This window comes from Phymastichus coffea, unplaced genomic scaffold (genome assembly GCF_024137745.1).
Source record: "Phymastichus coffea isolate CEN01 unplaced genomic scaffold, Cenicafe_Pcof_1.1 PCOF00066, whole genome shotgun sequence".
In the NCBI taxonomy this organism is placed as follows: domain Eukaryota; kingdom Metazoa; phylum Arthropoda; class Insecta; order Hymenoptera; family Eulophidae; genus Phymastichus; species Phymastichus coffea.
In genome coordinates this window covers 251,091-266,378 of record NW_026706877.1, presented here as the reverse complement: position 1 = coordinate 266,378, position 15,288 = coordinate 251,091, and the positions used below count along the sequence as shown (strand labels likewise).

General features: G+C 39.1%; 1 protein-coding gene across 2 annotated transcripts; it reads left to right on the top strand.

The window, feature by feature from the left end:
* Positions 1–455: 455 nt before the first annotated feature.
* On the top strand, positions 456–14,353 carry LOC131667450 (uncharacterized). Of its 2 annotated transcripts, XM_058940870.1 has the most exons (18): positions 456–597; positions 3,043–3,127; positions 3,209–4,428; positions 5,865–5,960; positions 6,031–6,210; positions 6,298–6,504; positions 6,583–6,827; positions 6,901–7,090; positions 7,203–7,350; positions 8,992–9,089; positions 9,208–9,231; positions 9,370–9,414; positions 9,540–9,606; positions 9,668–9,835; positions 11,142–11,268; positions 11,387–11,494; positions 11,569–11,721; positions 13,105–14,353. In XM_058940870.1, exons 3-18 carry the CDS (start codon positions 3,685–3,687, stop codon positions 13,157–13,159), a joined length of 2,655 nt encoding a protein of 884 aa, XP_058796853.1. In that variant the 5' UTR covers positions 456–597; positions 3,043–3,127; positions 3,209–3,684; the 3' UTR covers positions 13,160–14,353. The 2 variants fall into 2 exon arrangements, with proteins under 2 accessions (XP_058796853.1, XP_058796854.1); XM_058940871.1 differs by lacking the exons at positions 9,208–9,231; positions 9,370–9,414.
* Positions 14,354–15,288: the final 935 nt, after the last annotated feature.

The window sequence follows — 15,288 nt, the reverse complement described above, 5'->3', positions numbered from 1 at the left end:
CCTTGGCTTTGGCGTCAGATTGTCTCGCATGCATGCACGCGTAGTGTATGTAGAATGTGCCAAATGCTTCTGACGTCGCGAGAGCCGATCGATAGCAGACGACAAAATAAAATGCGCGCGTCTACCGTCAAGCGACGCACGTGCACACGAATATTACGCCCTTAGTGCACATGCTACTGTGCTTGTGGCTTGTGCGATCGCACTCGAGCCGTGGAGCATCATTCGCTTATAAGTCAGACTGCGCAAAAAGCAGGGGTAATTACGGAGCAACGCAGTTGGCAGCGTGTGGCGCTAATGCGGAAAAGCAAAAAAGAAAGGAGGAAAGGGAGCCGCGTCATAGCAGTCGCGAGTATACGCAGCGAGTGTGCGTGTTCTCCTTCGCGGCGAGTACGCCTGCTCGCGCTTATCCAACTCGCGCCATCTCCCTTCAGTTTCGCTCTGCTCTCGCTCTGCTGCATAGGTATAGTTAGAGCACAGCGCGTGTCGCGACAGTGTGACCGACGCGCATCGTTCAGCCGTTGTTTCACGCTGCGTTGCGGCTCCAGTTTTCCTTTTTTACACTTTCAGTCCTGGACTCTGTGCTGCACTTTCACCAAGGTACCACCGCCGCAACTTTGCTTCTGATTGATCCCGAAATTCATCGATGCGTCGTCCGTTTATCAGATAACAGTTGTGAATAATTATTGTTATGAATCGACAAGTTGCAAGTCTCGCTGCTTTTTGTTTCCTTCGATCCCTCTCACCAATTTAATGCAACGCTTAATGGATTATTTAACCGAGAGCATTAGTACAAGATTGCAACCTGTATTTGACCATTCCGACGATAACACGTGAAAGTCGAACATTGTTGAATGGTCATAGATTTTTAGGTTATACCAGACATTGTCTCGTGAATTTTAAACGGGAAGGCAGAGCTTTTTTTCGAGCAATTTTTTATAATTAGCGCACCAGTTTTTTCTATTCCGAATCGAATTGTCTTATTTACTCGGTAGTTCTTTTGAAAGTCACGGTTCTCATAAAACAGTTGTTTTACCGTTATCACCAAACTACCGTAATAAAATAAAAAGCTTTTTAATGATCAAGTCGGTGCGTAGTGAGTTGATTTTGCACTGTTCGTTTTGTAATTTTGCCCTGTGTTACTTTTGTTTAAAAAATAGAAACGAAGAGGCAAGTTAAGAACGTGGGAATAACAGCTGTGTGTGTGTGCGCGCGCGCGTGCGAACGAACGAACGTGTAAAGGTTTATCTTGAATCGCGAGAGCGAGAGATCGAGCGGCAAAAGCCGAGGTGAAAGACATTTAGGTGCGGCTATATAGAGGCGAGTGTTTCTGTTTTAAAGATATACGTAGAGGCCACGGAAATCGATGCCCGATAGCGAACAACGAACGCGTCGAGTAGGGCTGAAGGGTGTGCAACGAAGGGTAGCATACACTCATGAATAAGGGGCTTAAGCTTCGTTTCTTACGCGTTGTTTCAATGCTTGTGTACAACTGTTTTCATGCAGTGCTTATACAGCTCGCTGTTTCACTGCATTCCTGATAGGATTGTTTACACTTCTATTTATAAAGACAATGTCATAAATTCTAATTTTCTAACGTTAACCGACAAAAACACTTGTACTCTTGAGCAACATTGACACACATGCATTATATTGCGTACTAGTCGAATATAAGAAGACTCGACGTATTTCTTTTTTTTTCTATCTTCTGTATTAACATACGTATCTTTCGAGTTTTAGACTCGTATTTATTGGCACACAATAGCCGCGCCAGCGTGTAAAACTGTGACTCACGCAGTTAAGGCACCAACTTGAAAACACATTTCATAAGATAGCAAAGCCATTTATTTCTACGTCTTACATCTAATCTGTAAAGTGAAAACGACGTCCAGTATTCTATGAAAAAATAATATTTCTTGATAATAGATAGATTTCAAAAGTTTCTGTAGTACATTTAGATTGTACATTTAACATCAATGCTACCGAAATTAGTTGATTACGTATTATTTATTTTATTGAATTTAATTTTTAAATAAGTTGACTTTGATAGTTTTTTAATCCGTTAAAAAATAGAAAAAGAAGATTTTATTCATTGAATGTTATGGTGGCACTCCTCACGTTACGTAAAAATCAGTAAAGCAAACCCAATGAAATAGCCTAGAGAAATGCGGTTTACATAAACAATTATGTCAGTGGTAGATTAACATGGATTTTAATTGGATTGTTTTCTGTCTGAAAGCCCTTAAATGCTATAAGTAATGTGCTTCCATTGTATCAACGACTCCAGTTGCTTTGTATTAAACTATTTGATTGGTGTACTAGAAGAAACACAGTTGCGATTATATCATTAGTCTCTTAATGAAGTGTTGTTTATCTTGCTAATTAGTGGTCGTAACAAACTTTAATGTCCGATTGAAGAGGCTCGAACTATTCTCAAAGCACGCATGGAAGCACTGTCACGTATATCCAGTCTTCTTGCTGAATGCTTTACGTAACCGAGAAGCTGAAGAATTTTATGTTTGCGTGTGATCATCGGTGTATCGAGACGAATGAGCCGAGAAATCAGTGTCGCCGGCAAGATTTTACGATCGAATCGACCTCGTTTAGTCTCGCTGGATCCCCGCTGGCTCGTCGTTTTGTCGTTAATCGATTGACCTCCTGACTGTTGCATCTCCCTCTCTCTCTCTCTCTCTTTCGTCAGCGCCCTGTTATCGGCTACTAGCGCAATAAGCGGTGTCGACTCTTCCAATTATCTCAAGGTCGCCCGCTTCCTCGTTGACCACGTCTTTAAATGGGCGGACACCCGCATCAATTTCTTATATTTCGAGCCATGCCTACTTCAATTTCATCCTCGAATACGCATTAGGCAGCGCTAAATTACGTTGCAGACTTTCGCTCAAGTTTAATTATCTTAAAACAACTCTGTTGCACAGTTCTACAGTGTAGCACAAAACTCACACGCTTTCAAACTAACAGCCGATGAACAGGCATCACAAATCCCTTTAGTAATTGGCTGCCCGACTAATTTCCGCTTTCATTTTTCAGTCTGAGCATGCTAATAATATCGCTGACGACTTGTGAGCGGATGCGGAGGAGTAGGCGTCAGGATAGCGATGTCGAATAAAGCGAGGTAGAGTATCAATGAAACACGTCATGCAGCCGTTTCCAGAACTGTGAATGCAAAGTAACGTTTCGCTGCTTACTATTGCAGCGTGGCAAAAGACGACGGAGGCATTCGCTCGTGAATTTTCGCCAAGGACAATCGACGCGAAGAGACGCTAGTTCCGAGGACACCAATGCAAGGCCCAGGTGAGCAGTAGCTTCGTCGGCAACCACCCGCGGCACTGTGGCAAGGTCGAGGGCCGGTTCTCAGCGCAATCGACGCGACAGCTGAGGCAAGAGGAGATGAGGCTGGCCGCTGCTCGACGCGACGAACTCGAAAGCCGCAGCGAGTTGGTGCGCTGCTAGTCAGAGGAGGCGAGCGGCTGCCGGCGAGGAAAGCTCGACGGGCGTCCGAAGCGCCGGAGCTGGCTGCTGCCGTGTGCCGGGTCAGGCCACGCGTGCATGCCGCTCGAGGCCTATAAATAGAGCGCGAGTCGGTGCGTGGCGGCGCTGATCGGCTGCGGCGGCGGCGGCGGCGGCGGCGGCGGCACGCCGCTCGAGCTTGCGGGTGAAAATAGCCGAAGAATGCTCACGACGTCCAATTGGACCTGGCTGGCAGGAGGATGGGCCAATATGGCCGACTTGGCCGAGCGGGTGGACGATCTGATATGCAGTTTCGAGCCGTCCGCCGACGCGACAATGGACACCCTGTCGATGCTCATCTTCGGCTGGATGCTGCTGGGCCTGCTGGTGCTGTGCGTCGGCAAGTTCGTCTACAACAAGCTCTACCAGCGCGGCAAGGCCACCGCGCTGCACTCGGCCGCCAGTGCCAGTAGCGCCAGCGCCGCCAGCCCGCAGCAGACGCATCAGCAGCACGGGCCGCCGGCCGCGGCCGCCAGGGAGGCGCACAGCGCGGCCGCTGGCCTGGGCGCCATCGGCGAGAGCGTGCTGCTGCTGGGTGCCGGGGCCTCGGCCTCGGGGGTGGCGGCCGCCGTAGCCAAGTCCAGGTCGGCCAACGCCTCCAGGAGCCAGCTCGCCGGCCCAGGCGCGTCCGCCGGTCCGGCCGCGCTCGCGGGCCCCGCGGCCTACGTGCCGCCCACGCCGCCGGCCAGGAAGCGGCTCACCCGCAAGAACTCGGGGCCGCTGGTCAGCCCGGCGCGTAGCTCGCGGGCGCTGCACCTGCCCGCGGCCACGGGTGCCGACGCCGAGGCCGTCAGATGGGCCAACGAGATGCTCTGCTGGCTGCACACCGACCTCGTCGTGCTCGACGAGCTCCTCGCCGTTTGGGTCAACTCGCTCAACGACTTCGTCGCCTCCGCCATCGCCGAGGTAGGCTTCTGCTCGCTCCAGCCCACTGCCTGGCAAAACTATTTTTAATGCGTATTGTGCTCGCCAATCCCACAGATGTGTCTTGCAATGTCCCAACACGCTCAATGTCGTTCTTTTCTCCCCCGAGCTTATCTTTTCTGTCCGCCTAGTAATTGTCAGCCTCGCCCTCGTCGCTTTCTCTCTCTCTCTCTCTCTCTCTCTCTCTCTCTCTCTCTCTCTCTCTCTCTCTCTCTCTCTCTCTCTCTCTCTCTCTCTCTTTGTCTCTCTGTCTCTCGGCGATACACGTGAGCAGTCCGCGAACGTGAATCTTTACTCAAGGGGCAACAGGTGTCATTTGGAGCTCGTCTAACCTGCGCAATCGCTTTATTTCCATTCTAAATTTAGAGCCTCGACAGACGATAAGAGGTCGGATCCGCCACGCCCCGTCAATGATTGAATTATTATCGAACGCTCTCGGACAGCTTCCCTCCATAACTGAGTGCGCGTGCTAATAAGCGTGCGGCTAAGTTGACAAATAAATCTGACTCGACTAAATGTTTGCATCAATTGGGAGTTTTCTCGACGGCTGATCTGGAGCGCAGTGATCGAGGTATTGATTGCTCCGGAGAAAGTGTTACTCGACACCGATCTCACTTGCTTTTCAGCTCAAAAATAGCAGTTCTTTCGGTATACTCGAACGCAAAGATACGATTCGTGCACGCAGAGGATTTGTTGCGCTTGAAAACAAAAGGGAGGGAAAATCAACGCGGGAGTAAGAAGGGTATTCTTGAGTCGATGCTCGAACGGTGAAGTCATCGATTTCGTCATCGTTATCATCAACGGAAAAGCGGCTGTTCTGGAAGTCGTTGCGTACAAGCGACTGCACCATTTTGGTGTTTATTCTTGGTACAAGCGGCTCTAAGTGGCATCCGGTGTGCTGCTTAGTTGTATTTCCATTGAGAAAGAACAAGAGGAAGCCACCTTGCACGCACATCGAATGAACGACTAGCTGCAGCTCGATAAAAGCTAATATGCGAGCGATCAGGAGATGCGCTAAGCTGTATCGATGATTCAGCTACGTTGCGCTTGCTCTCTCTCTCTCTCTCTCTCTCTCTCTCTCTCTCTCTCGCGCGCGCGCGCGCGCGCGTAGTGGCATAGTGACGTCAGGAAGTCCCCATCCGAAATAGTGTTGAACCAGCGGTAGCAGCAGCGCCGACACTGTGTGATCGGTGTCGGTTTGTATGTACGCCCACGCCGATTCGTGGCCCACTGTCTATACCGTCCACGCGTGAACCTATATATACTTTGCTTTTCTGTTTGCCCTCGGATTGCTCCCTCGTATGCTATTTTTCGAGCTGCGCATCAACGCGCATGAATGATTGCAAAGTTTTCACTGAAAATAATCCAATGATCAAACATCATCGAGTAGAATTTATATGGCAACGTTTGTTTTTCAGCACGGAATCGGCGTGGAATTCGTTCGAGTTCTGCCGGAAACCCACCCGCCTGTTCTGTCCAACATCTTCTGCGAATGCGACTCGAAGGACGACGTGGTGAGTTAGCAAATAGAAGCAACTCGCACGACATGTGCTTTGCTCTGTTGATTAACATGGTGGCTTGCAGACGATAACGTGCGACTGCGAGGCGACACCTGCACTGCAGCTGAAGGCCTTCCGCCAGCACGGCGACAAGATCGAGGCAAGCCATTACCGCGTGAACGTGAATCGCTTCCGAGCCCGGCTCAACGTCGTTTGCATCACGGAGAAGCTGCTCGTCGATCTCAAGTGCGACGGCTGGCCGGAGGTAACGTACGCGTCGCCAGTATCACGGCAGTGGCAACTCTGTTCGCGTAGAGCTCAGTAACCTCTGCTGCTTGTCACTGTACTCCAGGTGAAAGTCTCTCTGGCGCCAGTGGGCACGATCAAGAAGGACTTGGACGAGGCTCAACTGCAGGAACTGCTTACGGAAATCGTTGTGGGCGCGATACGCGGCACCAACCTGCACCTCAATCTATCTCAGTACATCAATTGTCCTCGATTATGGCGCGAGCCCGTCAACCAGTCGGGCTACTCCATGCCTTTGCACTACGATACCATGGTAAGCCAAGAGCTGCTCAGGCTGGGTCAGGCTACTTTCGACATTGGCAATGACGCCGACTGGCGCTCGCGTGTGCAGGGTGGCTCGAGCTCGACGATCAGCCGACGGACCGGCCACGCCCACTCCTCGACCTCGGCGATACACCAATACGCTCCGGGCGAACGCCGACTCCTGGTGAAAGTCGTCCGAGCGGCGGATCTGGCCGGCCAGAGCCAATGCAAAGAAGCATACTGCGTGGTGGAGCTCGACGAGCCACCGCAGAGGCATCAGACTTCCGTGAAGAAAGAAACGAAGAGCCCCGTCTGGGACGAGGCGTTTTTATTGTAAGTGCACCCCATTCTCGGCTATCGTCAGCTGGCTGCGGCTCGCTCGACTGTGACGTTTGGCAATTTGCAGCGACGTCAGTCCAAGCACGACGGAAGTGCTACTGGAGGTGTACGATCGAGTGAACAAGAGCGAGCGATTTCTGGGCCTCGGTATCGTCGGCCTGGAAGAGTTGCTGGCGAACCCGAGTCAAAGGCAAATCATACCTTTGCAAGCGCGACCTTACGAAGAAGACGAAGTGACGGGCACTCTCACAGTCGAAGTAATTATACAAAAGCCAATAAAGTTTGAGGAAGGCGCGCGCGCGAGGCAGGCAATTGAGCAACGCTCGTCAATCTTGGACTGTCTGATGGGCTTATTTTTAACTATTTCAGTTTCTCTTTATCGAGGGTGCGGAAGTGCCTCAAATTGGCAACAAGCCTTACAAGGTGAAGGAAACGATCAAGCAGCCATCTTCACCGACACGTACCTACAATCCGACAAACAACTTATTGAGCAACACTAGCATTAACTATAACAACGGTAACAGTACACTTATTTTGTACGACTCTACAAACGAACCGGGAGCCGGTAAATATCGATCTTATCGTCTAGTAAGAGACAGAACCCCCGCGTGCTCGCCTTCAATCGATACATAAGTGATCTAAAGATTACATTTCTTTTCGATATCAATTGACGACAGACACGCCAAGTCCGCGAGCACCAATCAGCAAATAAGCCTGCATCTTCCAAGCACTGTCGGCCCGGCCGATTGATTGATTGATTCATTCATTGATTGATTGATCGCCTTGTCTGCATTTCTAACGACTTGTAGACGACTTTCTGGTTTCTTTTTCCTTCGTCACCGAGACAAATTGCAAAGCAACGTTGTAGATTTTCAACACTAAGACACTTACTTGTTGCCCAAAGGGGCTATTCACTGTCGCCTTTTTTATTATTTCCCCTTTATCCTGTAAACTAAAATATTAGTCTTATATTCTTATGATTATGATTTCAAAGATTTCAAGTGTTTAATAATTTTCAGTAACTTTATAAATGTAAGTGAAATATCCAGCATACAAAATAAATCAAAATCTACCAATTTTAAGGTCAATATTGTAAATTACTTTTATATTGTTTATGTGTTTGTGTGTGTTAAAAGCCATTACCAAACACACATACAATTATCATGATGAAATCATTCGAAACTGACTTTCAACTTTTATCAGTTACATTTTCAAAGTTACATATTTGAAACACATTTCATGATAATGTTTCATCAAAGAACATTTTTTTATAAATTTGGAATGTACTGCACTTGATATCAGAAAATCTTAGATGCACCGTCTTAAGCCTGTCTCCGAGTTGAACTGTTTATACTATTTATTCTACACTTTAATTTGCTTGAGATTTTAGTAGATCAAAAGAAAGCTACCGCAAGTAGATAAGCAGATATGTGATGATACTTTTGAGTAGTGAATGGTTCCTTTGGGTTCGATTTAATTGTTAAGTTAATTTTGAGTTTTGCCTCCACCCATAAACATGCCAATTTATAAAATAGCCAGACTTCATTTTAGAAAAAAAGTATCAAAGTACAAAGCGTTTTCGCAAAATGTTGCAGTATGATTCAAAACTTTATATTTTTTTACCATTACTATCATTCAAAACATTCATATACACTAATGACAAATATCATCGTGTGATTTAATTCAATGAGAGTTATTGTAGTAATTGACGGAAATAAGAAGTACAACAGTATAATGGTAACTTGACGATTGTCAGCAGTCGTCTTAAAATTTTCATAAAGTAGGTAATTTTCATTTTTAAAGAATTTCAGGCATACATCAATACAGTTTGGATTGAATTGTTATAGTTAGAATTTTATAAAGTTTTACAAGTATGGTGCGATAAAAAAGCGTGATTTGCACGGTTAATCTTGATTTTTAACGCTGTCATTTGTGTTTTGAAAGTTGCACGTGCTTAATTTGACTCATATTTTATAGACATACCAACAATATGTTTCATCATTCCAACAGTTCCTAACTAATTTTCATAGATTATAGTGACCTATTAAAACTGTTCAATGATATTCATGTTGTGAAATGATTTGATTTTTTGTATCAATCGTAGAGAAATACTCTTAAAATAAAAAATCAGAAACAATATAATCAATTTCTTTTACAGATTTTATGACGAACGGCACTTCTGCTATTAATTCGCCGTATAGAACTGGTCAATCTAATGGTAACAAGGGAACATTGATTGTCCATAGCCAACAAAGAGTAAGCTATTTGACTAATTCTATTTGATCAAAGTGTGTTTAGTTTGAAATGCATGCGAAAAATATGTTGGAATATTTCACTAAGACGCTATTATAAAGCGTAATTTTGGTTTTTCTAGCAACCCGAGCGACAAGTCGTCAAGGTAAGCGTAATTTGACTAACATATAGTAAGTTGATCATAGCATATTGAAACTAAAAAAAATTTCTTTTGATCAAAAGTTTATCCTATTAACGAATACAATAACATTTTTTGAATGCTCTGTTTACAATGATGCAACAGGTCGGATTGAGTGAAAATGGAGGATGGACAGAAATCCCAGTAGAAGTAAATATATTTCATTTTAACAGTAGTTTTATGCTTAGACATATCTGATTTAACAACTAATTTTCAAACTATATGTTTCGTCTATAATCTTTATTTTATTTTATTTAATAAATTATACCTTTCAGAATGGGGATAAAGAGATGAATGCAACAGGGCAAGATAGTACCACATCAAATTCAGATGGATTGAAAGGTATTACATATCTAGCTAATTTTTCAAAAGCCTTTTATACATTTAAACTTATATTTGTTAGATAGGGGAAGAAGTAGGAGAAAACGAAGAGACTTTTTTGGGACAATCAGAAAAAGGTTGAGTCGCTCAAAAACAAGAAGTCGATCAGTTGGACCCGAAGAGGATCCTGATCATGAAGACGCTCATTCAAGATCAATTTCAGCTGACAGAGCGAAAGATCCAGGATCTGGTAATTAGTTTATTAGTTAATTGATTATTATATTGATTTTACAACACTAAAAATTAGATATGTACAAAAATAAGAAAAAAGGCTGAATATTGATTTATTTTATAAATCCAGCTCATCACTAAATGGAATATAAGACGATATATACATTTACAGAAAAATTCAATTCGTTTCTAAAGTCGTAAAAACACATGATATAATATACTATTAACTATACTTATATATTCGAAACAATATCACGTTCACACTGTTTACATTCATAAAGTTATATCTTTTGCAATACATGTTGCCTATCAATCTAAACGCTATTTCGCCCCATCTTTTAAGTTTCAATTAAATTCGCAAGAGCATGATTAACGATAAATTATTTGTGCCTATTGTATTTCCTTTATATATTTCGATATCTATTGTAAATTTGAAGGATGTTGTTTCCATTATCCTCCAACTTTAAAATTATTATAATATGCAATTCAACTTGATGCTAGTTTTGCTTTTTAAATGATGGTTCATATGTGCTATATACGTTGACTATTAATCAATTTAAAAGACTCTATACTGATTATAAAAGCAACATAACAATATCTTCCTATGCTTATTTTTTTCAGTATTTAAATGCCGAAAATTTTTTCTAACACTGCTAAACTCAGATTGATGATTCTACGTGATATGATTAAATTAGCAAGTAGTAAAAGGTGTGCATCTGTATTTACAAGCAAGGTTTAAATGATTAATTTGTTTCGTAGTATCTTTTGCAACCTCTTTGCAACGACAATATTCATAGACGTGAGCATAACTTAAAGCTAATTTTTTATGAATTAACATTTAACACAATTTAATTAAGTGTTGCTTATTGATTTTTGTTTAAATTATTTAAATATCCTAGGTGATTTTCTGTGATGTTATAATTAAAAACCACCAAACAAATTACAAAAATAATAATTGAATGAAATGATTCCCTATTGATTGAAATCCTTAAGAATTACTAACAATACAGTTTTTACAAACAAAGCACGAAGACGGAAAAATTATAATTAATAAAAAAGTTATTAATAGTTTATTTATGTGAATAAGAGTTTTCATAACAATCTAAAATTTTGAGCGAGCATGTATAGCATACCACATATATTGAACTTCCAAAAATAAACGTAATGTAAAAAAGTATATAAATATTTTCAGTCTTATCCTCATGTCCAAGATGTGCAATGAATAATTCCATTTTCTTTTCCGCAACTCAATCCTTAAAAGTCGTTCTACGTATATTTTCTATTTGATAGGTATTTGATATTACAATAGCTTTTACGAATTACAGGACGAGAAGAACATTCAAGAAGATCAAGTGTGAGCGAAGCATCTGCAATCAGTGGTACTTCGATGAGGACTTATGTCAATGAAGCGTCTACTTTGGTGCTTGAAACAATGGAAAATGGCATTCGAAAGTAAGATTATTATCAATAGTAGTTTGCGTTTACGTCATTTAGCAAACGCAAAATGATGCCTATCAGGAGATACAATTTTCAATATTAATCTATAATAATGCATAAACCTGCATTACAGACATTATCTCGTTCCATTATCATTGGCACAAAAAAGTAGATGGAAGAAAAAAGGCACCAAACTACATATTTTCAACGATCATACATTCATTGCAAAGCACATGCCTGGGTAATATACTTTAAATACCTCTGTAATTTTATATAGCTAGCCAAATGAAAATGATAACATCATTTTATTTACAGAGGTACAGTATGTGAAGTTTGCAAAAAAACGTTGGCTCGCCGATTAGGTAAACAAGGCTATGAATGTCGAGACTGTCAAATGAAATGTCATAAACATTGTCACGTTAAAATTGACTCGATGTGTTCATCTTCCACTATTCAAAACATAGAATTGTAAGTTAATATGAATAGTAGCATACTGTTTCTACCAATAATTAAAAATAAACGTTAACATTCCAAACGGATAATTATTTCAAAATCATAACGGTTAAATAAAAAAAAATTAATTAGTATAAGTAGTAAATTTGCATTGAACGTTTCATATAACTTATTTTTCTTTTGACCGCAAAGGTCTCTACTTCCTGTTCTGAGCGAGTAGGATGGGTAAGCTGATGGTGAAAAATTATTTGATACATTTATGCTTGAGAATTGTCATAATTTTTTTATGCATAATACAAATTCGTGCAGATTGCATGAGAAACATTTTTGATTAATATCTCGAGTAGCGCTAGCAATCATACAATTTAAAAGTCGTGTTTCAAGTTCAAGTTGGTCTTGCTATGAAGTCAATTCATGTGTATTTAAATAACAATTTTGATCATTTGCTGTATGGATTCTTCGAAACTCGTTAGATAATTATTATTTATACGAATCAATAGTAATATAGCTTGTGTCTGTGATAAATTTAACAATTTCGTTTTCAAAATAATCTAAGTGTCGAAGATAATGATTTTTATTGAATCACGAAAGTTTGCATTTATAATGCCTAACTTTTATTTTATTTTAAAAAATATTTAGATATTATCATAATAATTGGGTAATATAACATTTTCTTCTTTTTCATGAAATGAGGTATACATACGTGATAATTGTTCATTAATTTTTAAACATTTTTACTGCGCAGCTAACAAAATATTATTTACAATATTTAAAAAATCGAAGCTTATTGTAGTTTGACCCTCGCGTATTGTCCAATCACAAAGTCAATAACATTAACATGTTTTGTTTGAATGCAATATAATAATCCTAGCTGAGCTATCAATACAAAATGGTTTGCGTATGAAAATATTAACTGTATTTAATTAAAAAAGAATATTTACAACATTTTACTTTCAAGTTATATTCTACATAGATATGTCTATTTTGATTTAACTAACGGATTGAATTAACGTATACACGCAATATACTTCATACTTTTGATGATCAAAAAATTAACGCTTATTAGAATTGATCGTGAAAGTAATGTTTTCAGTAATTAAAAAAAATTTAATATTATAATTAACTTGCACGCCAATATAATCTCAATATATTATTAAATTAAAAAATATGCCTTAATAATACTTTGATTTGAGATGAATTTTGTGTGTCCTTTTTTAACAAGTAGCTTGAGAGTGCAATATACTATTAAATGCAAAGGAGATGTGAATAAAATATTATAGATTTTGCGAAGAAAAAAAATTAATTTCATGTTTGTATCTGTAGTAATACCTTTCATTTTACTTCACATCGCCTTCGTGTAACGTTTTTCAATGTCATCATGATTATATTTATTCGTAGGATTTTTGTAAAATCTCCTGAATTAAAGAGGAAACCATCAGTGCGGGTTCGTTAATCCTGTGAAGAACCAGTGATGTTAACAGACTGCGTAGCTCTGCAACTTAGACTCCAGCATCCAGATCTTCACTTCGTCGAATTCCATTTCAATGTTTCAAAAGTTCATATACCATAATATTTTACTGAATTTTTGATTTTCAACTCAATGGTTACAGAATAATAATGGAATCATTGAATGTCTGCTTTCTATCCTATGAAATACTTGAATAACGATTGTAAATTGATTTTTTGTAACGAATGGTGCAAGAGTTACTTTTATTTTATATTTTGCTGAAGTAAGCTTCATCTAGTCTTGCAATTTTTTTTAATACATATATGATCATGTCGATAATTTATATACAAACGAAATATTAATAAACTTTTTAATGATGTCAATCTTCCTTCGGGGTCCTCCAAAAAAGTAACTATGAATATATAATACATCCGTACTTACATTTTTTATGTGCTTATTTGTTTTGTTTGATTTATTTTGAAATATATTTACATATATATTTTATTCTTAAAACTAATGCATTATATTAAAGGCAAACAGGCTGTCTTCTGTTATACGAATTCATCGTAATCAATTTACAATTGGAAAAAATAAAAATAAGTGCACTCTTTAACGCACAAAAATAGTTCTAAGTATTAATATTTATTTGTTCATCATTCATGTTACTTTTTACTAATCATCACCATTAAAATATTTCATCGAAATGATCTTGGCCATTATTTTTTCAATTTACATAAAAATGTAATTTTTATACTGATAAGAAGATTATTTTTGCAAATCTAATATGAGTTTATATTTTACATTCATGAATAATTGAACTATATAATATGCAGAATTTTAAATAGGTCAATATATCTCAATAATAAAACGATTCTTTTATATACTTCTGGTGATTTTTATCAAATTTTTTGTTTATAAAACAAATGCATAACGCATGAGCACCTTCCAAACACGCCTATCACGATTAATAGTGCCTAGATAAATAATAGATATCCTTGTTATACACTCTTAATGAAAAATTAATATACATTTATAACGATATAGTGATAATATATCGTCGCAATATTATTTATATCATTCGAAGCAAGATTTAATGTACTTTAAAAAGCAAATTTTGAAATCAAACAAAATTAAAAAATTTTAAAATATGCACAAAATGTTGTAAGCCATGACAACATAAAAAAATATAGTTATAATAAATTGTAACAGATAATTTGATTTTATGATTTTATCAAACCTATCCCTATTATGTACTTCTTTGTTCGAGCAGTTTTTTCTGCAATCATACTCTGTTTAATGATTTTTATTCATGGTCGTATTCTACGATGATGAGAAAAAGTATCCAGTAATTAATTTAATAGTTCTGAATATATGTTGCGCATATTCATTGAACAAGCTAAATTAATAAAATTTCAAGACTTACTGTTGTCTATGAACAAGCTTGAAGTTACATTAGAGTTATTATATTACTTAACTGCTCAATCAGTTAACCAAACGTTTAAGGAGTATTCACAATGTAAGCGAGCGTAACGGTGTAATTAAGAATGAATCGTTCTTCGTAGTAATTCGCCATATTATTGCTGTAAGAGGTATTCAAATTAAAACTAAGCAAATCAATGCCATTATAAAAAAAGTTCCTACTTGCACTTCCTCATTTCCTGTACGTACTAGGGGAGATCCGAGCAAGACGGACACTGAAAATTTGAGAGAAAAAGGAACCAAATAAAAAAAATTTATATTATATTTTTAACGTGAAATGAATATGATAGCCAGTACATCTGCGCAATAACCGCTTTGAAAAATTATTCAAACCAATACGATAAATTAATAAAAAAATTAATTAAATGAAAATAAATAAATTCTTTGTTATTTTTAGAGCAAAATAGACATAGGAATAAATAAATAAAGAAAGAAATAAATAATAACGCATTTCCATTTTTTAATATTTCTTTTAAAGTCGCGCTTTCATATATTCTTTTAATCCATTGTCTGCAATTTGATTTTCTCATATATTTGTAGACCATTTTAATTACTGCTGATAAATGATGTTTCGAAATTACTTATGAAACTACGGAAAATTTAAGAAAAATAAATATTTTAAAAAATTTCGATATTAGGGGCTGTCCGTCGATATG